This window comes from Passer domesticus, chromosome 8 (assembly GCF_036417665.1).
Source record: "Passer domesticus isolate bPasDom1 chromosome 8, bPasDom1.hap1, whole genome shotgun sequence".
NCBI classification, from domain to species: Eukaryota; Metazoa; Chordata; class Aves; order Passeriformes; family Passeridae; genus Passer; species Passer domesticus.
This window is the reverse complement of record NC_087481.1, coordinates 46,892,276-46,919,443: the sequence shown is the minus strand read 5'-3', so window position 1 is coordinate 46,919,443 and position 27,168 is coordinate 46,892,276. Positions and strand designations below refer to the sequence as shown.

The following is a 27,168-nucleotide window of genomic DNA, read 5'->3' as shown; positions in this document are numbered from 1 at the left end:
CATGAACATCTGTAAGGAGCTTTAGTTCACTGGAGCTCAGAGCCAGCGTTGGGAGACATCTGGAGCAGCCAAAGCTCCCTGGAGCCTTCCACACAGACACCTCAGAGTCTTTTGGCTTCATGTAGCACCAAGTCATTTTGTTTACTCACACTTTGCAGACTAGTGAACATCCACTGATGTACAAGTACAGATCTAGTACACTTCTTTTTTACTTCTTTGTCCTTTTTTTTTTTTTTAATAGAGTGGCTCAGTCAACCCACAGTTCCTTGGAGTTAAGTTACAAATCAAAACTGGGATCTGCTTTGCCCAGAGCTTTTTAGCCAGATCAGATACAAGATGGCTACAGCTGTTTGCTGACCCAGCCCAGCCATTCATTATGGCAAAACAAGAAAAAAAACAGTGCATCTGACTTGAGCGTGGATAATTCTGTCCTTCCCAACTGGATACCAACAAGTCAACAAAATAATAAAGAAAAATGACAATTTCTTTGGGCTTTAAGAACCCTTCAACAAAGGGTTCTTCAACCCTTCTGACATGTTACTAGGGAAACTACATAGTCATGGAAATGCAATGTGGCATAGTCATTAAGTTTAAAAAACTTGCTGTCAGAAAAGTAAAGAATATTATTAAAAACTCTCTATTTCATACAGCAGAAGGAAGGCATCAAAAGACCTGCACTAAGACATTTTATGTATTTATTGCAGAAAATGATGACCTATAACAGATTAACTTAACTGTCATTTAAAGTGTAAACATTTTACTAGCTCAACTATATGGCCAATTTGGGAAAAGGTTCTGTATAATTTGATACTGCAATGTGAGCCATATTCAAATTTCACAATAAGCATAGCTAAATAGCCAGAGGGGGAAGATTAAATTAAACAAGATGAATGAAGCATCATCACCCCTTTTCATTCTTTGCCCTCCTAAAATGAACAACAACAATTGCAGAATACTCTGTATGTTTTAAGGGGAAAATATAAACTATATAGGCAGTTTAAGATTCAGTGTTTTACAAAGAGATACAGTTGTAGCAGAGGGAAAGGAAATGAGACAATACATGAATACCACACTGAAACTGGCAACAGCTCTTGCAAAACTATCAAAGCATATATTCTGTTGCTTCATGCATACGCTAGTCTGTTAAAGTGAAACTTCCTCTATTTCTGAAGGAGTAAAAGAAAGAGGTAGAGTAGCTTTACAAAGTTTTAACTAAGAAAGCTCTCATTATCTCTCACTTTTAAATAAAATTGTTACAGGAACTAATTAATATTCTATTTATAGTATTAATATATTTTTAAAATAAAATTTAGAATTCTAGCAGGAGTCATTCATTCCTTACATACACATGTCTAAGGCAATCTAACAGAAACCAACTGCAAAGACAGCAACAACAACAAAGAAATCAACACTTAAGCCAGTGTCATTCAGCACTCTGTAATGTAAAGAAGTTATTTTCAAGTCAGTCCTACCATAATAAACTTTATTAATGATAAAATTCACTCTGCTGGTATATGCTATTTAATGCTAGTACAGTCTATGACTTGTCAGTAGTTTCTCTTGTGCTGTAAATCCTGACCCTAAAGTTACACAGCACCTCACAAGCACAAAATGAAATTTTAAAAGCTGCCTCACACAGTTTAGATGAGCTGGCTACCTTTGTGCTGCAAGTACAATATATCAAGAGATGAGAAAGAACCTTCTCAATAAACAATTAGTATTCCTTGACAACTGGCTATTCAAGTACCACAAAAATAGCACCCTGGGTTCTGTAAATGAACTTCATTCATATTCAACACACTAGTAGAATATGCTGCTTTCTGATGCTGCCTTTCAGATTAACTGTTTGGTTTGTTGGGGTTTTTTTAATTGTTGAATTAAAAGAGCTAACTGATTATGGAAGTTGACTACTCTGAGAAACCATATGAATGCAAATCCTATTACTTATAAGCAATTCTCAATGGAAATTTTAATTTAAAAGCATGCTACTAGTGATATTTTCCAAATTCTCACGTTTTATGCACTTGCTGTTTGACATTTTACTGATTAGTGTATTTTGTTCAGAATTTACCTAGAATGCTACTGATAAACACAAATGGCCATGGGAATAATTGCATAACTTGATAAAATTATTTTTTAAAAATCCAGATAAATAAATCGAGACCAAATTCTTCAAGTCTTTGAAAAGCTCAATGCAAAATATGCAAAGGAAAGCCTACTGCTTTACTCAGACATTTGCAACTAACAAATGTGTATCAATATAAGATTTCCACATAACGTTGGAACATTGTTCTTCCTCTGACAGACCTGGTGAGAGTCCCAGTAACACTGAACAGTTAAGCACAGGAGATGTTCAGGAGGAATCATTGCTCTTGCCTCATAACAGTGGGGCAATGTTACTTTTCATGGAATTATGGAAGCTTTTTTTTGTCCACATGCTCAAGAAGTAATGTTGCACAGCTCTTACATGTAGGTTTTGTTAAGGGAAAACTACTTCATTTCTTTATTTTTCTTCTCCCTTTCTAAGGATTTTTTAAAAAATTTATTACTAGGCTGAAAGTTTTTTGAAGCAGAGGACTATTTTTGTTGTATATTTGTACAGTGAGAGGGAATGAAGAATGCCATTCCCTTTGGAAAATTATCAAATTTCTTCCTTCTCCAAAACACCTCACCCACTCAAATTCAATTCAGTTCCTATATTTTGTTCATATGAGGTAGATTTAGTGTCAAATAAGAAGTCCTACAAATGTTTCAATCTTTTCTAGCAGTTATTGAGCATACCTCAAGTAGAAAAGAGAATCACCACCTGAACTAAAACTGGGATCATAGGCTTATAGTCAATCTGCAGTTAAAGACATGCCTAAATAACAAAATGCACCTAGCATGGACATCAGTGGTGCTAAGGGGCAGAACCACTGGCTGATAAAAACACCACCAGCATTTCCCAAAAGTACCTTTTGATTAGTAGTTGCTAACAGCTAATGGCTCCTACAACAAGAACAAGTGTATTTTTCCTTTTGCCCTGACAAAAAGCATTTATCTGACATACCTTAACAACTCCAGAATATTAACATGCCACCCTTTGACAGCTACTGAAGCCATCGCTGACACTGTGCTGTCAGTTTTCCTTACATTGGCAGCGTCACTTGTCTGGCCCTCTCGTGAGCTGGTCTGGGCAGCCAAGAAGATTACATGGACAATCAGCTTTTGCGTGGCTTAGTTCTTGAAGCAGATCAGCACGGGGTTGGCAAGCACCAGGCCTGTCACAAGGAAGGATGTGGGAAGGACAATGCCCTGCCAGAACCCTGCACCGACCCGCGCCGCCCAAACTGTTGTGGAGAAGAGTCACGGTAAGACCCTGACACTCATCTTTTCAGTGTCACCCCTGCACTTACTAAAATGCATTACTTTGGGCAGCAATGTGCTGTTGACTGTTTCACTTAGTAAATATCACAGTTCCACACTGTTTTAGTGCTTTTTAGGGACTCAAAATAATCATCTTTATATTGGTCAGGCCACTAAAGGCCACAAATTTACAACAGCATCAATAAACACTGAAACAAACAGCACAAATAGTAGAGGAAAACAAGCCTGTACATGAGCTCCTTTTTATATTTTACTTTTAAGTGCTAAGGCTAGTGTGTGGGCTTGTTGTTTGTTTTTATTCAAATGCAACACAAAAATCAACAACCAGCTTACTGGGTTCTTAAGCTGGCCAGAACACCAATATTTGCTTCCAAGAGGCAGTCTGAAATTCGAGCTGCAGCCAAGAGCAAAGGAGACATTGCCAGGTACCCCAGCTATCCCTGTCAACAGGAAACACTTGTCAGTATTGTTTAAATGGTGATTTTTAAGTTTTCACACTTTCCTTCCCACAGAGATGAAAAATAGCAAACAGGTTACTTTTAAATTTGGTTATTACATCTCCACTAATAGCAAAAACTAGCTGGAAAGAGTGAAAGACTAAAAAAGCTTGGCTTAACTCTGAGAGTATCCACTTCCCCACATTACTGGGATGATTTGAGTTTGTTTTGGGGATAATTCCTGTTCAAACTATTCTGACTGTATTTCCCCATGATGAGCACAGCTCATGGTGTGCTGTAGCTGCACAGACCTGAGCTTCTGACCCTTGACTATCCAGCAATAAAAACCAGAGAATTTTTGCCTGAATGGTGAACTGAACAACTTGTGGCATCCACAGAAGTTAAACAAGTAAGAGAATGAGAAGGACAATCAAAATTACTAAAGGGTCAAGCAGTTGTCTTCTAGTAAGCAGACTAAAAAGGTTGAGCCTCAAACAGGAAAAGCTCAAGGTGGGGCAGGAACATGACTGAACTTTACAAAATCAAAAAAGGCAGCATATGAATTGAATAAATCCTGATTGAGACAATGGTTGTGAAGGAGGTGAGGGTTAACTACACCATTTTAATTTTTGCTGAGGCACTCAATTAACATTTCTCCATTATTGTTTTACTGCCTTTTGATTACAAAGGCATTAACTCTTTTCCTGGTAAAATATTATTTAGAAATACAGTTTAGAAGTTTTCTTCTATAATGCACAGTGTAATTATGTTAGAGAAAACCTTTGGTTTTACAGCATAAATCTGTTTCAGGAGAACCATTACCTAGGAGATAAAGAAATAATAACCCTGTATAAAAAGTCTTGCCAAGTTATTACACTATCACTGACAGAGTTACAGTAACTTTCCTCAGAACACTTTCTGAATCACAGCTATGACTAAACATTTCTAGAGACAAAACCCAGTTCCTTAAAGTCCTCCTTAAACAAGGAAGTCTCAGACCCAAAAGGCCATTCAAGGAGATACAAAGAAAGCAAAGGGACAGTTTATCCCAGCTCATTACTAAATTAGATGGATTAAAACTCTGTTCTGCCTTAGGATGAGGATTCACCATTGCTTCCATACCAAGTAACCCAACTGTCATGTAAGGCACAATTTCAGTTCTGGGGTAATGGTTCCCCCACAAAAAAAAACTTTACTTGCTGTTCACCCATTCATTTTAAATAACTCCATTATTGCAGCTTTAGAAAAAATCATCCTGAAAATAATAAAGTTTGTTTATTCACGATGGCATCCTTTGTTTTCAAATTTTCTGAAACAGACAAATTTTCAGGATGGACACTGGAAGGTAACAGTCAGTCCTCTGTAGTAACAAGAGATTAAGCAAATTTTAAACACTAATCAATAAATTGATTTGACTATTGCAGTATGGTCTTTACTTTTCACTTCTTCATGTTCTTCTCCACAAAAAGTTAAGTAAAATTTGAAAATCATATCATAGACCAGCATGCCTCAGGTAGTCAGAATATTCTTACAGCTACTTTTTATGTGGAACTTGATCCAAGCATGAGTCTCTGTTTGAGCAATTTCTTGCTCTAGGCTATAGGCAATCACCTAATTAGAAAATGGCTAAAAAATATAAACATGTAAGGCAGAGAGGAAATACTTCTTGTCTCACTCAGCTTCCAATTTATAATTCATGCTTAGCTGCTTTACATTAACCTCTCTACAAACACACATGCAATCCCACAAAATACTGAAAAATCCAATCTTAATCCAAAATAGTTTTAAAACAAACAACACCACCACCAGGGACAAATCTATAACTTTAACTTGCATTTACATACATTGAAAACTTCAAGAAACACCATATCCTCCTAAAACCAAGTATGGTAGTTTAAGCAGGTGAATTAAATATTAAAAAAATCTTACATTAACGTTTAATAGCAATTTTTTTTGCTTCAGGTAAATCTTCTGCTGCATATACTTCAATTGGTTTGTGCCATGTATGTGGAGCATATTCAAAATAAAATCTGAAATGCCAATAGAAATTAACATTTCCAGTAAAGCCTTCATTTTCTGTTGAAGTATGAATACCATTACAAAGTGGTTTCAGGTAGCCTACTAGCTTTCATTGAATATTAGACAATTTTTATTGCCTGACATCCTTCAAACATATTGCACAAATACTGAGTCTTCTTTCTCTCTAATAAAAATTCCTTTCCATTTGTGAGTGGAGAAACTGTATTTCCACATGACACATTTGAGATGTATCTGAGACTTAAAATTTCTTTCAAGCATTCCATACTGTAATCATGCTATAAAGTCATTAAATATGAACTAGAAGGTATATTTTATATGGTTTTGGAGAAAAATTATAAAACATCACTTCTTTTACTCTGTGCTATTACATCAATCTGCTTTCAGTGCTGTTAATTCCATCTGCTTTGTTTTCTAACTGTAAATTTCATGACTTTTCCATCACTAAAGATAGAAAACTGGAACAATCCAAACAGTATCAGAAGAAAAGAGAGCACAAGCATTGTAGTTGACTAATTTGGCAACTACTGTAAAATAAAACAATAGCCAAAAGAGGTGAGACACTATGAATTTGTCAACTCTGTGTATAATCTGAATATAATTAAAGGTTATTGGGGAAGCACAAAGAAGCAAAGACTGAAAAAGTATTTATAAATGACACATCAGCCACCAGGGTCTCAAGGAATGTATTTAAAATCTCAAATCAGAGAGTTTAATTACAGACTCCTCTTGAACACAGACGCAACTGCCACTGAAGGAAAATGATGTTTGGAGTCTTAGGAGATTCTCAAAACGTGGGTCATGGCCCATGAAACATGGAATTCAAAAACGTGTTCAATTTAAACAATGACAAACTCAAATTAAAAGAAATCTCAGACTGGGGATTGGGATATTTGCAAATACAAACCCAACAAATTATTTCTAAAATACTGTTTACAGGGTGGTCAAAACTATAATTTGAGTCACTAGCAACAGAAACCTTTCAACTATTGCTTTGCAACACTGTAACACCTGCGTTACTACTTGAGGGCTCATAGCTCTGGAGGACCCTGCCAATCATTAAAGGTTTAACCACATTCTCTATAAAACCAGTAACAAACCCCAAATACTTTTAAAAAAACCCAAAACCCAGAGCAGAATCATTTAATTAAAAGGACTGCATGTGACTTAAGACAGAAGAATTATTTCACTAAGTCAGAACAGCCTAAAGAAGCTTCATTCTGCAATCTATTTGACTGGAAACAGTCACATTTAGCTTATGGCTGAAATCTGAAGTTTTACTTTCCAGACAAGAAACCACAATCCAAACAGTTACACAAACAGTTAGCTAAGAAATATGATATATCAGATGACATGAAAAAAACAAAAGGGAACTTAATAAACATGAATAAAATCAAATAATGAGTTCCTATTTACTTAACAGTTTTAAACAGTTTACATAACTATGCTCACACCTTGGAAAAGATGACTACCTTACCAAGAACTGATCATAAGCATTCTATAATTATCCTCCACAAATTGTCTGCAGCTTTAGTTCCAAATGCAACAGACAGACAATACATTACTCATAAGTATTGTGATGCTGATTTCAAGCCAAGTGATGCAAATATGTCCAAAAAAGCAAGAGACACGTGCTCTGCTCCTTTTGAATATTTCCTTGCTACAGAGAAAAAGGAAAAGTAAATAACAAGTAACCATTTCAGTCAAGAAAGTTATCTCAGTCTAAAATTTAGAGATGACTTTTCTGACACTACCATTTCCTCAGAAAACTTACTGGAGTGACAATAGGTGTAGAGAGCTCTGTAAAGCTTTCTTTTTGACAGATTTCCCAGAGTTTAAAACAGTGATACTGCCTTTTCCTTATCTGATATCTTCTAATCAGGCTAAAACTGCAATAGTGTGAAAAGAAAGATAGCATTGTAGGGCATGGCACCAAGCTGATCAGCAAGATTGCAATCATTTGTCTTCTATGAATTGTCATGCATCTTTTTTCATCATTCACAGCAGTCCTACAGGACTCAGGCTACTTTTACAGAGATCACTGTTCATAGCAAGCTTTAAGTAAAGTTTAGTTCCATTTTACTTAGACTAAATATTTAAAATGTCATATTGGCACCTTATACATTCCTCTCTTGAGAGTAAATCAACTCTCATATCTCCTCTATCTGCTAATGCCTCAATGGCTAAACAAAGCAACACAGCACTTTAGAGCATATTATTAATTCAGATCTCCTGAGGGCATCTGCACCATTCTACTGCTCCAGTTTAATGAGAGGTCAACTTATATAGTCAATTAGGAATGAAAATAAATTAGAAGAAAACATATTTAGTACAGCAAACAATTTTAATCAAAATTGCCAAGAGTTCTGCACCACTGATTCATTCTTCTGTATTGAAATTCAATTTAGAACATTTTCACCTGCTATTTCTTTCCAGGTCTGGGCTCATGGCAGAGTCACATGAAACTCCTTTGTGAAACACCATGTTTGACTGGAAACTTTCAAATCTGAGTTTATCTTCCAACTAGTACCAAACATGTAGGACTTCAGATAAACTCAAGTAACATCCTTCCAGAGGGAACAACATCATTCATAAAGGAATGTCTGCAAAGTTTCAACAGCTCTACCAAATTCTTCTAAAGAATTAGTGGAACTAATGACACCACATAAGTAAAAAGATAAAGAGTAGAAAAAACAGAGCCTATCTGTGCTTCAAGCTTAGATATTAAATAAGTGGTCAAAATCTGTTCCTGGGATTGTTAGGTTACCGATGTAAAAGATATCCACCCTAGGAACAGCATGATACACTACTATCATCTGGGTAACTTCAAATTGAAATATCCAGCTGCAGGAATTTAGAACAATGTGCTGTAAGACCAAAGAAATGAGAAAGTATGAATTCTCACTGCTCTGTCCTTGATTTGTTTATAGGTCAGATTAATTAATACATTTTCTAGGATTAGAAAATAAGTTATTATGCTAGTGGTACACAAAAAAGTACTTCTCAACAGCTACCAGCAGTCAGTTCATATTTAAATATTAAAAGGAATTAAGAACACATATTCATTAAATTATATAATTGGTCCAGTCTTATTTAATAACTACTTAAAAATTCTATTTGTTTCTACCTGCTCTAGAAGACATTAAGGCAAAATCAAGCTGTCCTGTCCTGTAAGTCATATAGGTACATTATAGATAAAATGGTTTCACATACAGATAAAAACTTAAATGAAGCAACACCATTGGATTATTTGACTTGAAGAAACACTGTTGCCAAAAGTCCACTAGGCCCAGCCAGAGATGAGCTGGTACTGGCCACTACTGCCAACAGAAGTAAATATGAACACTTAATGCAGTTACAATTTTCAGAAGATAATGCAATTGGGTAATGCTGTTCACCATGATTAGGGTTATCAGCTCGCACAAAATTTCTTCTGTCAACCTAAAGAAAAACTGATTTTTTTAAGCCAAGCACCAGTTAATTGCTCAGAGCTGGAAAACTTGTGCTAGTAACTTCATATGAAGTTTTCATTTTATTTTCTGAACTCCTATGACAACTTTGTATACACAATGCTTCCAACATTTTGGATTTAGTGTCATGAATGAGATATTGTAAAGGGGCAGAACACTCCAGTTCAAACAAAGAAGACTGAATGAAATTCTAAGGCAGACAAGTCCAAAGAATTCCCTAATAAGAATTAAAAATATATATATACTATATACTATCTCTATATACACATACCATATAGAGAGACTCTGTCGTATAGTGCCACATATGTTTTACCTCTATAGAATCTGTTCCCACAGTAGACTTAAATTATTATATTTGTACAGATGGTACCCAGAATAATCATATCATGGCCAAAAGTACATTAATTTCTTGGAGGAGTATTCTCTAGTAAAGGGCTGAGAGATGACAACAACTAGGCACTATGAAAATGCCTTTCTGCAATGTAAATCTTGTATGTCAGTGTACAATGTTCTTACTGCCAAAAGAGGCTGGCAAATTTTAGTGAAGTATAGGCCCAAGACTTTATTTAATTCAAAAGGTTAACTGAGGAAAATAAACATCATTAATGAAAATGCAGATATCTGTAGCAAGAAAGAGCCATACTACACATCAGGCATTTGAAAGGTCTGTTTTCACATCATCTGAATATTTACTTCTGGGAATTCAGAAAATAGTTTAAAGCTGATGAAAGTCATGAAGACACTGATCTACCTTAAAGCAATGTTTACAATGTGCACAGCATTGAGATTTGACACAATAGGGCACTAGAACACACAAAACAGCAATGTGATATAATAATGTAACTACTTGCTGAAGCAAACTGATTGTAATTACAATAAGAGCCCATGTTTTTTTCAGGGCACTTAACCTAATCAAATCAAGAGCAGTTTCAAACTGTCCCTCTTTTGTTATAGAAGTTTTTTGTGTCTGACTGCCAAATTTCAAAGTTGAAATCAGCCTCCAGTGTCCATCAGAACTCTATCAGTCCACTCAGTAATTCTAAATAATCCATGAAGAGCACATAAAAGAGATTGGAAAAAAAAAATCTCTCATCAGGAAACTCGAAATTCTCTTCAAGGGCCATCACCTGACACTGAAGTACTGCAAGGATCTATAAATTGTGAAAGGGCAGAAATCCACACCATTATTCATTAGCCAAGAGCAAAAAGAAAACGGCCTAAAAGTGGCCTCTTTGAAGAGCCTGAAAAGGATCAGAATAAAAAGTCCTACATGGCTATAAACCTTTGCCATCAGTAATCTGCAATTACAGAGCTCCTCTGATCACAAGAGACTTGCAACAGCAGTTGAAACAGAGTATTTCTAAACATTACTTAGAAGTTCGTGAATACAAATACATGAATTGTCAGAACTCAAAGACCCTTAGAATGCTGCAACAAACAGCTTCAAAGGAAATAAGCTCTTCTAGAAATTTGGCTAAGGTATTAAAACAATAAGCAAGATCCTTGTACTTGATTGCAAAGGAGAATGAATCACAAGTTTTGAATGACCTTAAGACTTCTGTACACAAAATGAATTATCACTGGACAGCATTTTAAAGTAAATAATTTAATCAGGGAGGCTTCACAGTACTGTCAGAATCATTTGGCGTTGGTTTTGACTTTTTACTTAAATATTTGACACTTTGTTCAGAAGATCAGTTACACAACTACACTAATTACCCCTCTATGGGAAATCATAGCATGCGACCAATCTAACCTACTTTTTAGAAATTCAAAGTATACAAAGACTTATTTATATGGCAATTGACATGCATCTGCCAAAACACTGTCACACACAGATCCTAAGATCTTAAACAAAGGCAAATGTACTTTTGGCAAATGTAACTGACACTAGGGTGATGGGGGCGTTGGCAAATAAAACAAAATCCATTACACAAAATGAAAACCCCAACCCCCACACTTCCATTACCTAAAGACAGAGTCTTCAAGCATTCTTGAGAGCTTTGTTCTGGCTTACAGTTTTGAATTCAAAATTTGAGAAGGAATTGAATGTCTATTCCTTCAGCTTCTCATTTGAGGTGTATATCCATGGAAGAACAACCTTACACACCTTTCCTGCTTTCCACACTGTTTCTTGGGCAGCACACCCGTGTGCAGGAACACAAGTACAGTTTGTATCTGTGTGTAAGCCTCCTTCTCAAACTAGATGGAAACAAAAAGAATGCTGATGAACACATGCTGTAACCTACCACTTTTCTTAAAATGGGAATTTTTTTTCCAAGAATACCGCCTGTTAATTCTCATAAGGGCAAACTTCAACAAGTTAACCAGAGTAACCACATCTGTAATTCTGCCTACGATCAATTTCAACGGTGAACTCTGTTATTTCAGTCAGAAATAAATCTCAAAGTGAAAAATGACATCCAAGTGGCAAACATTCTCCTGTTTGTGTACAGAGTACACCAAAATGCAGATTTTACCAGCTGCCTTGCTCAGACACCTTCCTCAACTACTATTGCTAATACAGACATGCCTACAGGTGAGGTGAGAAGAAGTCTGAGGATGGGAGGGGAAGTGCACGTGGGGGAAGAGGAAAACACATTTAGTGTTATATCTGAGGCATATATTCAAAAAATTGGAATCAAAACTCCACTATGAAGCTCAAATTAAAACTTTAATACTCTGCAAGTGCTGTTAAAGATGTTATGTTTTTATGGTGAGCAGGCTTTATGATAGAGCAACTTCAGATATATTCACAGTCATTTAAGGAAAAAAAACCCCAGAATTCTAATCTTCAAAAATGACATAAGAACCACCATCTAGACTGTGTACTACACCAGCATGTAAATAAACTAGATGTTCTTAATATAGAACATTGACACAAATTCCTTGGGTGAAATGACCCCACCTAACATTCTGACTGTACTGTGGCACTTCTGCTCAAATATACAAACAGGTGATACCACCACAGTACAACAGAACCTAAAATAACTTCTACCAAAAATAGCACAAGTTTCATGAGTACCCAGATTTCATAAACTCTCAAATGCAGTACTCTAAATATGTGTCTTGACCGAATTAGCTCTCAGAAACACTGTAAATGCCATCCTCTCATGCTATTTTTTCTTACTCTCCAGAACCAGCTCCAGAGCTTCAATTCATGTCAGTTCCCAATTCTCTCATGTTTATCCATCAGGATGGTTTTTCCATCCTATCCGTACACCAAACATGGAGCATTAAAACCCTTTTAGAAAGGGGCAAGGTAGCTGAAGATTTGCCTGAAAGCTGAACTCTTGTCAAACACTAGCAGGGTTGTATCTATGTCATTGTAGTCTACTTGCCTTGATAAATTCTAGATAAGCATCCTTAAAAACCCTACTTGTACCAGTACACTTAAAGATTTAAAGAGCAAACAACTGAGAGAAGTTAGGCGATCCAACACATGGATTCCGGCACACAGGGAAAGGCAGGAGAACACAGCTGTTAAATTCAACTCCACATGGAACAAGATGGGAGAATGCCCATTAAAGGGACCACAGCCCGGCTCTGTGCACTACACATGAAGCACAGGAGTCAGTTTTACTGTTCACGGGTTCCTTCCGTACAGGGTGGGGGGAAAATAAAAAGTATGAACTTCGGATCCAAGAAAATGCGGTCTTTGTAAGGTTGGGAGCCATACTGCACACGAGTCCCAAAAACCCCAAAACACAGAGAAGTGAGCAATCCAGCAGCGGGCAGGGTGGAGCAGAAGGCGGGACAATGACCTAATAGATCTTTTCTATCTTTAGTTTCACGAGGCTCCGTGGCCAGGAGGCGCCGGGATGCCCCGCTCTGCCTCCGGCCGCGTCCCCCCGCAGCGCTCCGCGGCCCCGCCGAGCTCCGCCGGGCCGGCGCTGCCAGCGGGGATCCCGCGGGGAGGGAGCCGCAGACAGCGAGCCCGCGGCAGCGCTGCGGGCACGGCAGCGCTCCGAGTCACCTCTCAGCTATGAGAGCACCAGCGGCCCGCGCTGCCCGCCCTTACCTTGAACACTTTACCGAAAGCACCATCGCCCAGCTCTCCTATGATTTCCCAGAACTCCTCAGGGTTCAAATCCCTCTTGACGTGCTCGTATTGTTTCTTCTTCTTCTCGCCGCCCAGCTTGAAGATCTTACGAAAGTTGAAGAAGGACATTTTGGCCGCAGCCGGGGGACGGGGCGGGCGGCGGTGCCCCCTGCGCCCGCCGGTGCCGCCTGGCGCGGCCGGTGATGCCGGGCGCGATTCCCACGCGGAGACACAAGTCCTGGCGCCGCCCGGGAAGCGCCGTCACCGCCGGGCGCTGCGGGGAGACAACACCCCGCGATGCCCCGGACCGGGGGGGGCCGGGCTCGGCGCTGCTCTCCCGAACGCGCTCGGCGGTCCCTACTCGGCCGGGCCGCTCACCATCGCGGCAGCAACAAGTGCCGGGCTGCCTCCCCGGCACGGGCGGAGGAGGGGTCGCGGCTCCGCTGGGAGGGGGCAGTGCTGCGCGCCGGGCAGCGGGGAGCGGTCACGTCCCGCCTCGCAGGACGGGGCGGGGGCTGCCCCGCTCCAGGCTCCCAGCCGGTGTCCTCGCGGAGCGGCGTCCCGGGGCGGCACCGCGGCGGAAAATGACGCTTCGCCGCCGGCCTCTCTGCCACTGGCTGTCGCGGAGCGGGGCCCGGGCGGCTCCGCTTCCTGCGGGGCGGCACCGGCGGCGCCCCCGCCCCCTCCGCCCGCGCTCCCGCCCGCCGCCGGCGCGTGCGCCCCGCGCTCCCGCCCCGCTTCCCGCGCTCCCGGAACCGCCTCGCGCCCCTCCCGCCGCTCCGGCGCACGCGCAGCAGCAGCGCCCCCCACCGCTCCCCCTTCTCCCCGGCGCGTGCGCACGCGCCGCGCCGGCAGCACGCGCGCGGCCCTCCCCCGCCAACGGCTCGGGCCCGGCACGGGCGGGGGAAGGGGCGGGGCTTGCCCTGGCCACGTGACGCGGCCGCGGCGGCCCCAGCCAATAGGAGCGCGCGGAGGCTGCGGGCGGGTAAGTCGGTGTGGGGCTCAAGATGGAGGGGCCGCCCTCGCCCCCCCGTAGCGCAGAGCTCGGGGCAGCGCTGGCATCGAGCGCTCTTCCCTCCCCCTGTCCTCCTTCCCTTTAGTCGGCTGCGTGGCGTTACGGGAGCGGCGTGTGGCAGAGGGAGCCTTTTTTCTCTGGTCCCGGAGGATACCCCACGGGGGTGTCCCCAGCCCTGAGGCGGAGGGCGATGCTCCCGGGGCGGGCACAGCTTCCCCTCAGCGCTGCCTGCGTGCCCCGGGCCCTGAGGGGCTCCCTTTGTGCCGGGAGCGCTGCGTGGGCAGGTAGTGCCTCCTGGGGGGGCCGGGGCTTCGTTGTGGGGCTCTGGGGAAAGTGTCGATAGCAAAAGACGGCGTTTGAAAACTTTGTTTTGTTTGTGGTCCGGTGCTGTCCCTGGACCTGCTACTGATTCATCTTCTGTCACAGCAGGGTGCGATGTTCTTGTGCTGCCCGTTTGGTATCTTCGGTATCTTATTCAATCACCGGGACAGGCCTGAATTTCCTTATCTCACAGCCTTCTCTTCCCACAAGTGATTCCTTCCTCACCCTGCAGTGTAATTGTGTTTTAATCGCTGTGTTGTGTACATGCCACCCAATGTGGGGCGTTTCCTCGCTTGAAAGCAGAGGCGTTCCCGCTGCCTGGACTGGGGGCAGTTAGCAGACCTGGGGACGGAGTCTGGGCTGGGACAGGCTGGAAGCCGATCCAGCAGCAGCTGAGGCGATGCTGAGACCTCAGAGCATCTGACAGTGAGACAAACACCCAGGGAAAATCGTGTAATGCCGTATCCTCGTACGAACCCGAGTGCCTGCAATTGCCATTAGCTTAAGCTGCATGATGAGCTTCTGAAATCAAGCCTCTGGTGTGCATCATGCCCCAGACCATTTTATTAGCGTGACAGTAGTTTGCTATATGAGGAGCGTAGTCCGTGTGTAAATTCAGTAATAATAATGAGGCATTGAGGTGCCCCTGACACAAAGCGTTTATGAATTTAACAACAGTGTTCTGTCATGAGTCAATTTCTTTAAACTGTATAAAATCAGTTTCACGGGTAGTCCCACCCTGTGAATAGAGAGCCTTTCAAGTACTCTTGCTAAATTGATTTGTTGTAATAGTCAGCGTTTGTTTTCAAAAATTATATTTGGCTTTATGGTTCCTTGTGCTGATGGCTCTGCCACAAAAGGTAAAACTGCTCAGGAGGGTGTTAAAACCAAGACTGTTTATGTGTGTGAGGGCAAAAACAAGAAACAACTGCAATCCCAAGGATCAGTTTTATTTTCTGTTGTCTGGCTGGCTGGCTCCACCTATTAATTTCATAGGCAAGTTTCAGTCAGGTAGTTTGAATTAAATACAATAATAAGGAGACTGTTACCAGCAGCAATTTAGCTTCTCATATCTTAATTTTTAAAGTTAAGTTTCTTTTCTTCTCTATAATTTTTCTTTTGGGATGATAGGTTTGATGTGGATATTAAAATACAATGACGGCTTAAATAATAATTTTCATTAATATTTGTAATTTAATATTTTGATTTTAACTTGCTTTTTGTTTGATGAAAAGTGCTTTGGGATGAATTCTGTGGGTTTATTTAAACTGACTGGTTGGTAGAGGATGAAGAAAATGGAATCCAAAGCCATAGCATGAATTCCTTGTATTGAGGCAGGATTATATTTTCTTTAGCCTCAGGGTTAATGGCAAAGAACCCTGAGGCTAAAGAAAAGGGGCTTATGTGTGGATGTTAGAGTTTGTAATAACTGGAAAGAAATGCAAAACTAAAAGAAAATGTGGTAAGTTCTATGTGAACAAGAGAAGTTGAGCTGGCAGTTGTGGGCTGGGATAGCAGGGCCTGGTTCAGTGTTACAACTTTGTGCTGTGCAGAGCTCACACACATCTCTGCCCCAGCTGCGTCACAAACATGGGCTGTGCAGAGCTCACACACATCTCTGCCCCAGCTCTGTTACAAACGTTGGGCTGTGCAGAGCTCACACAGCACAGAACGGTGCCATCCTACCAATGCATGTTTGCTGCTTTGGACTTGTATAAACAGACTCTTCCTGAGAGTTCCAGAGACCTTTTAATTCATATAACATTGAAAATATAAGATGAAAGTCTGGCACAAGAAAGGAACACTTAATCTAGTGATAAGGCTTTGCTTTTACCTTCTTTCTTACTCTTGAACAAGTAATTCAAGATAAAGCCAGGATATATGAAAAGGAAAACTATTGACTCCGTCTCATTTTTTCCCTTATTCTTTCACTCTGGAGTTACAGCTTGCCACTCAATCCTGAAAATAAACTCCATAAGGTGAAGGTTAAGTGCTAGTAGCAAATCCTTCCCAATTTGCTGTGACTTCCTGGTTTGGAGGAGGCTGTATGAAGCCTGGATTTGGTGTGTGTGTGTTTTTGTTCCTGATAGCTAGAGTTTTTAGCGACTGTAAATGTTTCCAGATGGTAAGGATAAAAAGGTAAAAGTGAATTATATTTAAATTTCTCCTTCAGGAATTTAAAGCAATGCTTTTTGAAAATCCATTGCTTCCTTTAAATGTCAGAGGAAGATGTTAAAGTAAAGATGTAAAAGAGCTATCTTGATTGTGCATCAAATACACTGGCTTAAAATAACTGTAAACTCTATGACAATCTTTTTCATCTCTTTGTGAATTAGAAATCTCCTTTATACTTCCTGCTGCTTAATATTATCATCCTTTCTCATTGACTCAATCACTTACACTTGCCACTGTTCCTAACTCCCTCTTTAAGTTGCTTCTTTTAAACTGCTCCAATTTCTCTTAATTGAAAGTAAACACTTCAGAAATTTAATTTGAAATGTGTTCCTCACAAGATTTATTGCCCTTTTGCTGCAGTCCTACGTTCTGTTTTCAGTTCTTTCAAAATATTTAATGGTATATTTTTAAATTGTCTGACTTTCTGTCCACCCACGCTTTCACTGATCTCCAAGATTCTTTCTGGTGATTGAGCTCATTGACCTGCTCTGAGGTCACAGGTGGCTTGTTTGTGGTTAAATCTGGAGTGTAATTCTTGTTTCATCCATCTTAATCTGTCTGTCACCTTTGGCACTCAGCACTGTCCTTTCTATTTTCTTTAATCAATGTACCCCGTGTTTTTATTGATATTTTCCAGTTGTGTGGTGGCATTTTGTCATCGGCTCTGCCATTTCTCCTCTGATCTGTTCCCCAAGTTAACATTTTGTGCTCTGTTGGGCTCATTTCAGTCTAAGCACCAATGTAGCTTCTAGATCACTGTAGTGATCCCCATTGCAGGGGGTTGATCACTGTCCTGGTCCTGTGGCCACACTCTTTCTGATAAAGGCCAGGATGCCACTCGCCTTCTTGGCCACCTGGGTAATTCCTGGCTCATGGTCAGCTGCTGTTCACCAGTGCCCCCGGGTTCTTTTCCTCTGGGCCACTTTCCAGCTGCTCTGTCCCAGCCTGTAGCCCTGCAAGGGGCTGTTGTGACCCGAGTGCAGGACCTGGCACTTCCCTCCTTAAGCCTCACACCCCTGGCCTCAGCTCATTGATCCAAGCTGCCCAGATCCCTCTGCAGAGGGCTCCTGCAGATCAACACTCCTGCCCAGCTCCGTGTTGTTTGTGAATACAGATGTTAAACAGGCTGTGCCCAGCTCTGATCCCTGGGCACAGCCCCTGTGGCACCCTCACCACCACGCCCTGGGCCCGGCCCTCCATCAGTTCTGTAGCCAGCAGAGCCCTGGCCAGGCCGTGGGCTGCCAGCCTGGCCTGGAGGATGCTGTGGAACACAGTACTGAAGACTTTCTGAACTCCAGGTGGACAACATCCACAGCTTTTCCCTCATCTGTTGGGTGGATGATCTGGTCAGGAGATCAAGCAGGACCTGCCTTTCTGAGAGCCACGTTGGCTGGGCCTGACCCCATGTCCTGTACATATACAACACTCCTAAAAGCTTTCTAATAAGTGTACCATTGGTAGAGCTGTGCCTTACAGACTTCTCTTTCTGTTATGCAGAACAAAAAGAGACTTAGTTTTGTACTCAGTAGTTTATAAGCATTTATGATATGAGGAACAGGAATAGTTCAGTCATAAATAATATAAACAGGAAAAAATAATAATACCAGAGGTTGGACACTTAAGAGCTTGCCCATATCTCATTAGCCAGAATCCATACTCAGGCTCCTGTCAATAACCTGGGTATATTACTATTTATTACAAGGTTTGGGTTTTTTACTGCCTTGCTGCAGGACCAGTTAATCTAAGAATTGCCATAGAAACATGTGGCATTTGGAAGCTTCAACATATAAGGGTATTACTCGATGTTTGCAGTAAAAAAACATTGAATATTAAAATGTTTAGGAATAGGATTGACCTAATTTTGGCTTCAGAAAAGTCTGTATATTTAATCTAAATTTGCCATATTTGTTCAGCAGTCAGTGGGGAAATGTATCTTCACAGGGCAATTCACCTTCCCTGTTTTAAATACTTATTTTTATCACAGTATTTGACTGTGTGAGGTGTTTTTCTGGCAACATATAATGGGAGTTCTTCCTACCCATGGAGACTCCACTGCCAGCAGAACTCTTGGAGTGCATTTCTCTTGATGTCAGCAACACTTCTGGGAATGATGACAGAGCAAATATAAAAATTGCCAAATTTTCTGAATGTTTCCAAGTAAACGTGTGATGGTTTATTGAACAGGCTTTATCTGAAATTAAATGGCAGAGGAAAAAGCAATAATTTAAGTATCAAAGTTTGAATAAGGATCAGAATTTTCAACAAAAAATACAAGAATATTTCTTGGAAACATGGCATTCAAGTTTTAACATGTTGACTTTATTGAAGCTATAGTGAAAAAATGGTTTTTTTCTTATTGCTTCCAGTTCATCTGCAAGAAAACTCTCTTCAGGACTGACACTCAGAAATAGTCATGTGTCTTTGTAGGGGAGTGAGAAGCAAATCTCAGATTTAATGGAATGCGTCAACAACTTGAAACTTACATAGCTGATTCTCTTTGATTAATTGACTAGTGCAATTAAGAACTTCATATCCTCATGAAAAAGCTTTTCAAGAAAGCTGCATGCTTTTTGGTTTGTATTTAACTCAAAAAGCCCCTTTTATAGGAATTTTCAGTTAATATTAAAATACTGAGCTGCACTGGTGGATAGTACATTTTTATCATACAGGAGTTAGTCTAATAAGAGTTCTCTCCATATTGTGATGACTGTAACAATCTTTCACAGAACCACACAGGACTAAGTCCATCTAGAACACTCTTTTTTAAAATAATAATGTCCTTTAAAATACTGCTACTCTTACCTGTAGTGCTGTATTCCTTCTAACCATTTTAATAATTTGAGGTTATGTTTCATTTGAAACAAGATTTATTTGATCAAAGCTGTACCTGAACACAAAGCAAATTATTTCAAACTTGTGGAGCCCCCTCCATCTGATAGCTATTAGAAGCTTTAGTTAAATCACTGAAAGCATGCCTTGCAAATGGTTCCCTTTCCTCCAGATGGTAATTAGACTTTTTCCTCTTGCGTAGCAGTCACGAGCTGATTTGCTCTTTTTGTTTGTGGCTTTGAAATTTGCATTAGTTCATAGTAGCTAGGATTAGAAATTTATTAAGGGATAAAGATAGCTTTGCATCTCAGTATTGCTCTCAGTCAATACTGGCACAAAAAGTGTCTGAACAGAAAGCCCACGTGTATTGCTGCTTTTCTTTCTGTAAATCCTGATTTTCTTTCAGTGTTTCCCAGGAGCCTTTTTTTTTTTCCAGAATGGACTTTTTGTGTTCTCTTGTGATCCTGATCAGCTCTGGAATCTTGGGACCATATAACTTGTTCTGTAATATGATTTTTTTTTTTTAATGGCTGGCTGGTCAGCCATCAGACCCAATCCTGGTTATGTGGTAAGCATAACCAGAAAGTTTATTATGCCTTCTACAATTACTATTACAAATATACTATTCTGTGAAATAGGGAATATTTCCTACATGCACAATAAAGAAAAATTTGACAAAAAGATAACACTAAAGACTATTGATTTCCTAGTGATATCCCATTAAGAGACATTGCAGTGGGATAATATTGTAGATATGTCTACTAGTAAAAAGGGGAAATAACACAGAATGTGAGATACCAACTGTTTATTAATGTAAAGCTAGACTTTAAAATATTAAATTATTTTATTGAAAAAAGCAGCAAAGTTTTTCATTGCATAATGTTGTTGTTTTGTTGGTTTTTTTTTACAACCATGATTGTATTAATTTCTGTGTGTGCGATGTTCCTCTCTTTTTATCTAGAAAATGAGGCAAAAAAATAGTTGACTGTTGTAAAGTAGAATTTGGTTTCCTGTAGCATCTCATCTTGGTACAGCAGCAGTGAGTGGAGCTGCAATAATACAGCAATTGTTAAGGCAAACAGCAGCTGCTGTGTGTCCAACAATAGTCTGTGCAAACTTTGGGCACTAGCACTTGCTTGTGACAGAACAGGGTATTGTGATGTGATGCACTTTTTGTCTCAAGTGCCCTGAAATGTTTATTTTTTGACAGAAGGGATCTTTAATAGCTAATCCTCAAAATTATGTTTTATAGTACACTGCTATATTTATGGATTAAGCCAGAAAAGCCCATTACATTGTATGGACTGAGTTGTAGCAGGAAATAAAATTACTTACATGAAAAATAATTCCTGTGGCTTCTGACTGAGCACTAATATATTTTTCTGGATAGAGTATACAGGAGTGACTTCCTTTCAGAGCATGAGGTAGGAAATGGCATTTATTCAAATTCAAATGCAATTAAGGAGACACTTAAATTAGTTTATAAAAGGCTGTTGGTTTCTTTACATACTAAGAAGTCGGAAATAGTAATGAGTTTATCATGTTAACTGTGACAGTGATTCATGGAAGAAGTTACAGCCACAGGGGAGGTTTTTTCTTTCAGGTACCTAAATAATGTTCTGTCCATTTAGTGCCTTTCAATGGGATTTGGAACAAGTTTTTAAAGATGGGCAAAAACCAAGTCATAGGTTAATTATTTTGAAATCTCAGGTTGTAATGGAGTGCTCTGTAGTGCTATGAATGTTGATATAAATTCTGACTTATTCCAGTAGCTGTTCTAATTTAGACCAGATACATAAACTGGTTGAAAGGGGAGGGAGGGAAATGGACAGGAATGCTTTCCTCTGGAAATTGAGTCAAACTTGTGGAGTTCACAGCCACAGTAGCCTCAGAAAGCTATTGACCAATGCTTGTCACTTCTATGCAAATTTATGAAATTTGAAAATGTTCATTCAGGAAGTGACACTAAATCTATGTTACACTGCTACAACAGAGTAGGAAAGCTAACTTTTTATTCTCTTTTCTCTCTTAGTTAACTCCTTTGTGTTGTATCAGTAAATTACAAATCACAGAATGGATAAGGTTGGAAGGGTCCAACCTCCTGCTCAAGCAGAGCCCCCTAGACCACATTAGTGAGGATTCTGTCCAGCCAGTTCTGCAGTGTCTCCCATGAGGGAGACTCCACATCCTCTCTGGGCAATCTGTTCCAGTGCATGTTCTCCCACACAGATGTCTTGATCCATGGGAAATTGTATCTAATGCATAGGACAAGGATCAGTAAGAGCTGCTTCTACTGTTTATTTTGTTACACGCTTCCCTGTTAGTTTTTTCAGAATCGTGCTTTTGGAAAATTGAGTGCCAAAACCTTGTTTCAGTGTTTAGCTTGCATATAAAATAATTCAGTGTCAAAAGGAGACAATCTAGGGCTGTAAGCTTTGTCCCCCTTCCTTCCAAGACTGTGGATGTTGGAGGTTCCAGTTTGTTTGATCTTCCACAGCCACATGCACCTGTCCAGATGGTTTTCCAGGCAGTGCTGTGGAAAGGTAAAATCAGAGGGAGGGAAACACGTTACAAGTTATGACATGGAGACATTAACTCCACTGGAAGACTATTACAAAAGAGCCATATCAGTTTATTGATAAAACAGCTTTTTTGTCCCTACCTATATCCTGCCTTATGGGCATTGTGGGCTATGCCTTTCTGGATTGTTAGAATCCCCACTAGTTTAAGATTGCAATGATGGGCCTCTTGTCTTGCTCTTCACTTACCAGTGAAGTGTATTGTAATAAAAACTAATGTAAGTAAAAGACATACAATGTTTAGAATTTCAGGGAGTATCTTTAAGAAAAAAATCTATAATTCTTCCTTTTGGTAAATTGTTATCTGAACAGCTTAGACAAACGTTAAACCCTTGTACAAGTAACATTTCAGGAAGTGCTAAACTTCTGGAAGTTCAGAGGAGTTGTAGATTTCTTAATTTTGTTGTGAAACTATGTCTTTGAATTGGACTTGTACTTACATATAAGAACTACAAGACATGCAGCATGTGACATCAAAACTGACAGGATTTAACATGACAGAAGCAGAAAGTGGTTTACTATGAAAGACTGGAAGTGCTTGCCCCATCTTGACTTGTAATAGAATAACCAGGTAGGAGGTGGAGCCAAACTGACCTTACCTTACTGTTTGATAGTTTTCCAGCAGCTGTTTTCCAGGAGCCTTTTTTTGGTCTTTCAGTAACGCATTTTGGTCTCAGTGATGGTGTTCATCTTGTTACTTGCGTTGGATACTTTCTTTTAATTATGTATTTTTTAAAAACCTATGGGTGAGTTTCATGTCTAGAATCTTTGTTCCACAGTAACTGTAACCAAAAGCTTGACTTCCCAGTTCAGTAAGATTTACTTGTATAACAACACAATGGTTTTATTTGGTTTTTATTGAAAGTGCTGTATGTGGCTGTAGGTAATTAAAAACATTTCCTGAAAAATGGTGGGTTTCACTGTACCATGCTGGAATTGCCTCTGCTGATCATGAAGAGTTGAATAATAGTCATTTGTCACATAGGGTGTTGACTCAGACACAGATGATTTCAATTCAGATGACAGAGAGTGTTACCAAACCCAGCTGTAGACTCTGTTCCACTTTCCACAAGTTGCTTTGTCTGTGGCAGGAATGGCTGACCTATGGAGCAGTTTTTGATGGCCACAGTTTCTGGCCTAATTTATTCAAGTAAACCAGTAGTGCCTTTAAGTTGTTTTCATGCACTGGGTTGGCAACTCCAACAGTTTAGGAGCTGTTTCCAGTGTAAATTGTCAGTGCTGGCATGGTAGTGGCAGCCTTTGGAGAAGAGTTAAAGCCTGGTAGGATGTTTAAGTTGCCTGTATCAGTGCATAAATTCTCTGTTTCTGTTTCACAGCTAACTTGAGAAAGAGCTTTTGCAGCAGTGTGCCAGCACTTGCAGAGCAGTTGCAGACAGCCACTGGCAAGACACATTTGCTTGGCTCAAAATTATTAATCTCAAGCTAAGGCAATTTTTTCCAAGAGCTTTGGTTGTTAGTCAAATTTGGAGAAAAGATAACAAGAAACATTAAAACAGATACTCTTCTTTGAGGTTTCAATTACACTGGGATTGGAAGAAGCCTGTTTACCTTTTTTGGGAAAGGTACGTGGTGGGCACAAGAATATGAGCCAAGAAATTAATTGGCCAGGGCTGATTCTGAATAAATCAACACGGTGTTAAATAGGAAGCTCTTGAGACAAAACTACCAGGTAGGGTGTTTAGGAGAGAAGAAAGAAAATGGGTTTGCAGGGGTGGCATGGTTGGGAAGGGTGCTGAGTTTCCTTGCTTTCCCTTCTAGGATAATACCTTGCTGAGCTCACAAGGTAGCTCTGGGGTTATAGACATGGTTGACTTCTCAGCAGAGTCAGGAAAGCTAACATTGATAGCAGTGGGGCAAAGAGACAGCCCAATCTTAATATGTTCGAATAATCTCAAATTGAGGCTTCTTGTTTATTTGTATCTAGATACCTACTATGAAAACTTTAGATTTCTGCCCTTCAAACAGAGTTATTTTCCCAAGAAGAATTTAATTCTTCTTTTGGTATTGGTTATGCCTTCATAGCCTTTTTCTGCAGTTAAAAATAGGATACTGATATCTTCTGTCTAATTAAATTGTGGATTAGATGCTTCTGTTGCCTTTTTTCTCCTGTAACATGATTGAATTCCTTGCACTACAGCAACCCTGAAGTCATTACACTGCACTTAAAACAAAATGCAGAAAGGAATGACCTTTTGCTAGGACTCTGTGTTGTTTATATTGCTAAGCCTGATCACCGTCTCCCAGCAAAGCCAGTTTAATCCTTAAACATTAATTAGATAGTATCTGTTCAGAATTGTCTATTGTTTGCTGTCTGGGTCTTCATTGATTATAACGTTGTGCATCTCCACAATGCCCCTATTTGCCCCTTGGCTCTTCATTGTACAGGGCAGCTCTTATCTCCCTTGCTGATAGCATATCACCAATGGTACCAGTTAAGAGCTGAAAACACTTGTAGCATAATGGAAAGTTCCACTTTTGCCAGGATGACTCATTAATTAACCCCGGGATGGAGAGGCTTCCTGTGCCAACTTAGGAAAAAGTTACGGGAAGATACTATTATATATCAAAAGATAAATGATTGGAAGAGTTTTGTCAGCCTTATAGGAATTATGTTTTTTAATACTTCAATCTGCCTGAAACAAGCTTGGAAACTCACTGCATAGATACTTTGGAAACAGTCTTGCTTTGCTTTAGGAGCAGACAGCTGCTGAGAAGAATGGGCTGGTACTAGCACTGTTGGGGACAAGCTGTACATCCAGGAGACACTAAACATCCTTTCTTTCCTACTGACCACAAGCTTTTGGCCTCAAATAGGCCACTGTTCAAATGTAGCTACCAAGTTGACCACTTGGGAGGGAAGGAAGAAAATAGGCTTGGTTTTGGGTGGTGTCAGGGGTTGGGAGGGCTCTTGGGACTGTGAAGCGGCCAGGGAAGACTTTGGCTGCTGTGCAGAATGCCCTGGTGTGCCTGTCAGACATTGCTGAAAGTGAGTGGGTGGCTGGGGTACAGTTTCACTGTCCCAGCCTGGTGTGGATGGAATGTCTGTAACTCAGGACTTCAGCAAATTTTTCTTGTGGACTTCAAGGAATCCTTCGTAGTGCTGGGGGCACAAGTTAGTTTTTGTCAAGGAATCTTCGCCAGATCTATAAGATAGTGTTGTGTGTCTGTAGCAGGCTTGAACCAAACAGGGTGGTCTCTACATAAAGACATATGATGGGTGTAAATATCGCCAGTGAGGAGCTGTAACAAGGCCTGAGAGTGAGAAGGGAGCTCCAGAATTTGAGATTTAACTCCTAGTCATTTCTGAGATGGAAAGAGCTTTTGCTGCAGAAATCTCCCTTCAGAACAGGGAAGCAGTAAAAAAATTTGGGGAGATGCTTTATTTAAGCTTAAAGCATGCTTGGACTTGATCTATTAACATTTGGGCATTTCAGTCTTGAAAAGTGGCTATAAAATGCCAAAATACATATATTTTTAATCTTCAGTGGAGATGCTTCATTGATTTCCCCTCAGATGCACACATGTGCAGGGGTGTCTTCTGCTTTTTACCCCAGGGAGTGTCTGTTTACCCAAAATACAGCAGGTTAGACAGACTTGATTCCTGATTGTCTCTTTTTGGCTGCTTATCTCAGTCTGCTGTCTGTCTAGGAGGAAAAACAGGTGCTGAGCTGTGACAGGATTTGTAACCATGCAGAGTAAATTGGGGGGCATGAAGCAGAAAGGAATGTAACTTTGTACTAGAGACTGCAAGCAAAAAGAGATGGGGAAACTAATTTTGTTAAGAAAAAGAGTATGCCAAGTAAAATACAGGTTCAAACCATTTGTTCCCTTCAGAAACTTCGTGGTCTAAATTTGACATAGACTGCAGCAAGTATCCAAAGAACTGCCATATGGAAGAATAGCAGCTTGTGTTAAAATCATACACTTAACAGCTTAATTTCTAAATTTCTATTGAGCGGTGTCTCAATTCAGCAATAGAAAAAGGTTGCTTCATGGGGAGACTTGGGTGAGAAAGGAATGGTGTGACTTTTTGAGTAGATCTTGCAGGTGCAAAAAGGAAAGGTTGCGAAGAGCTGTCTGTAGTGGAGAGCCAGAATCCAGGTGTAATCAAAACTATTACTCAGTAATGAAGTTACTGCTGGAACTGGCTAAAACAGATATTTTCAACATCTCACCAAAGAAATACCGGTCTGAGGAAGGGTAAATAACACTGACTTTTTTTTTTTTTTTTTTACTTTTACTAGTAAAAGGAAGGTGACCTGGAAAGCCTTACAGGAACCATGTTCCTGTCCATACAGGAGAAGCTGATAGAAAGTATTTTCAGCTTTCCAATTTTTCAGTCTTTATGAGGATCTTCCTGAATCAAGTGCTGGGGTTTTTGACATCAAGACTGTGATAAACAGAGAATTGGATCTGTAATGGCAGAAGATGGCAGGCATTAAACTGTGAAATCGGAAAGGATGAAAGGAAAAAGTAACAATTTCAAAGTTAGTGGAGACTACATGCCCAAAATAAAGAAGGGATGGCTGCTTTTGTTTTAAATAAAGTCATCCTCCCTCAACTCCATGATAAAGCACAGGACAAACAATGAGAATAATATGTTAGGGGAGGGAAGGAGAATGATTGGGGAATAACAACCATCTGTAGAGAAAGCAACTACTTAGAATCCCACAGTCCTGCTCTTTTAAACAAATGTTGACTTTAGTTCTCTGTTTATGGATTTGGAGAGGAAAAGTCTCTGAAATTCTATTTCATTTGAAGTTACTGGGGGAAATGCTGTTGCTGGATTCTCAGTACTTCAAACAAATCATGAGTATTGATACTTTGAATATTTCATGTGGCAACACATGAAATATTGATAAATATAACATTTTAT

General features: G+C 40.1%; 2 protein-coding genes across 7 annotated transcripts in view; one reads left to right on the top strand and one right to left on the bottom strand.

The window, feature by feature from the left end:
- SLK (STE20 like kinase) overlaps positions 1-14,085 on the bottom strand; it is a 49,375-nt gene extending 35,290 nt beyond the window's left edge. For 2 of the 4 annotated variants that reach the window (XM_064431220.1, XM_064431222.1), the window contains exon 1: positions 13,332-14,084. In XM_064431220.1, the coding sequence (XP_064287290.1) occupies positions 13,332-13,481 (150 nt within the window). In that variant the 5' untranslated portion in view covers positions 13,482-14,084. Of the gene's footprint in view, positions 1-13,331 lie in introns of all 4 variants that reach the window. The other 2 variants (XM_064431221.1, XM_064431223.1) reach the window with 2 other exon arrangements.
- Positions 14,086-14,195: 110 nt separating this feature from the next.
- Positions 14,196-27,168, top strand: part of STN1 (STN1 subunit of CST complex) — a 46,007-nt gene continuing 33,034 nt past the window's right edge. For 2 of the 3 annotated variants that reach the window (XM_064431219.1, XM_064431217.1), the window contains exon 1: positions 14,196-14,337. The gene's annotated coding sequence lies outside the window, so the exon portion shown is untranslated. Of the gene's footprint in view, positions 14,338-26,907; positions 27,102-27,168 lie in introns of those variants that run through there. The other variant, XM_064431218.1, reaches the window with a different exon arrangement.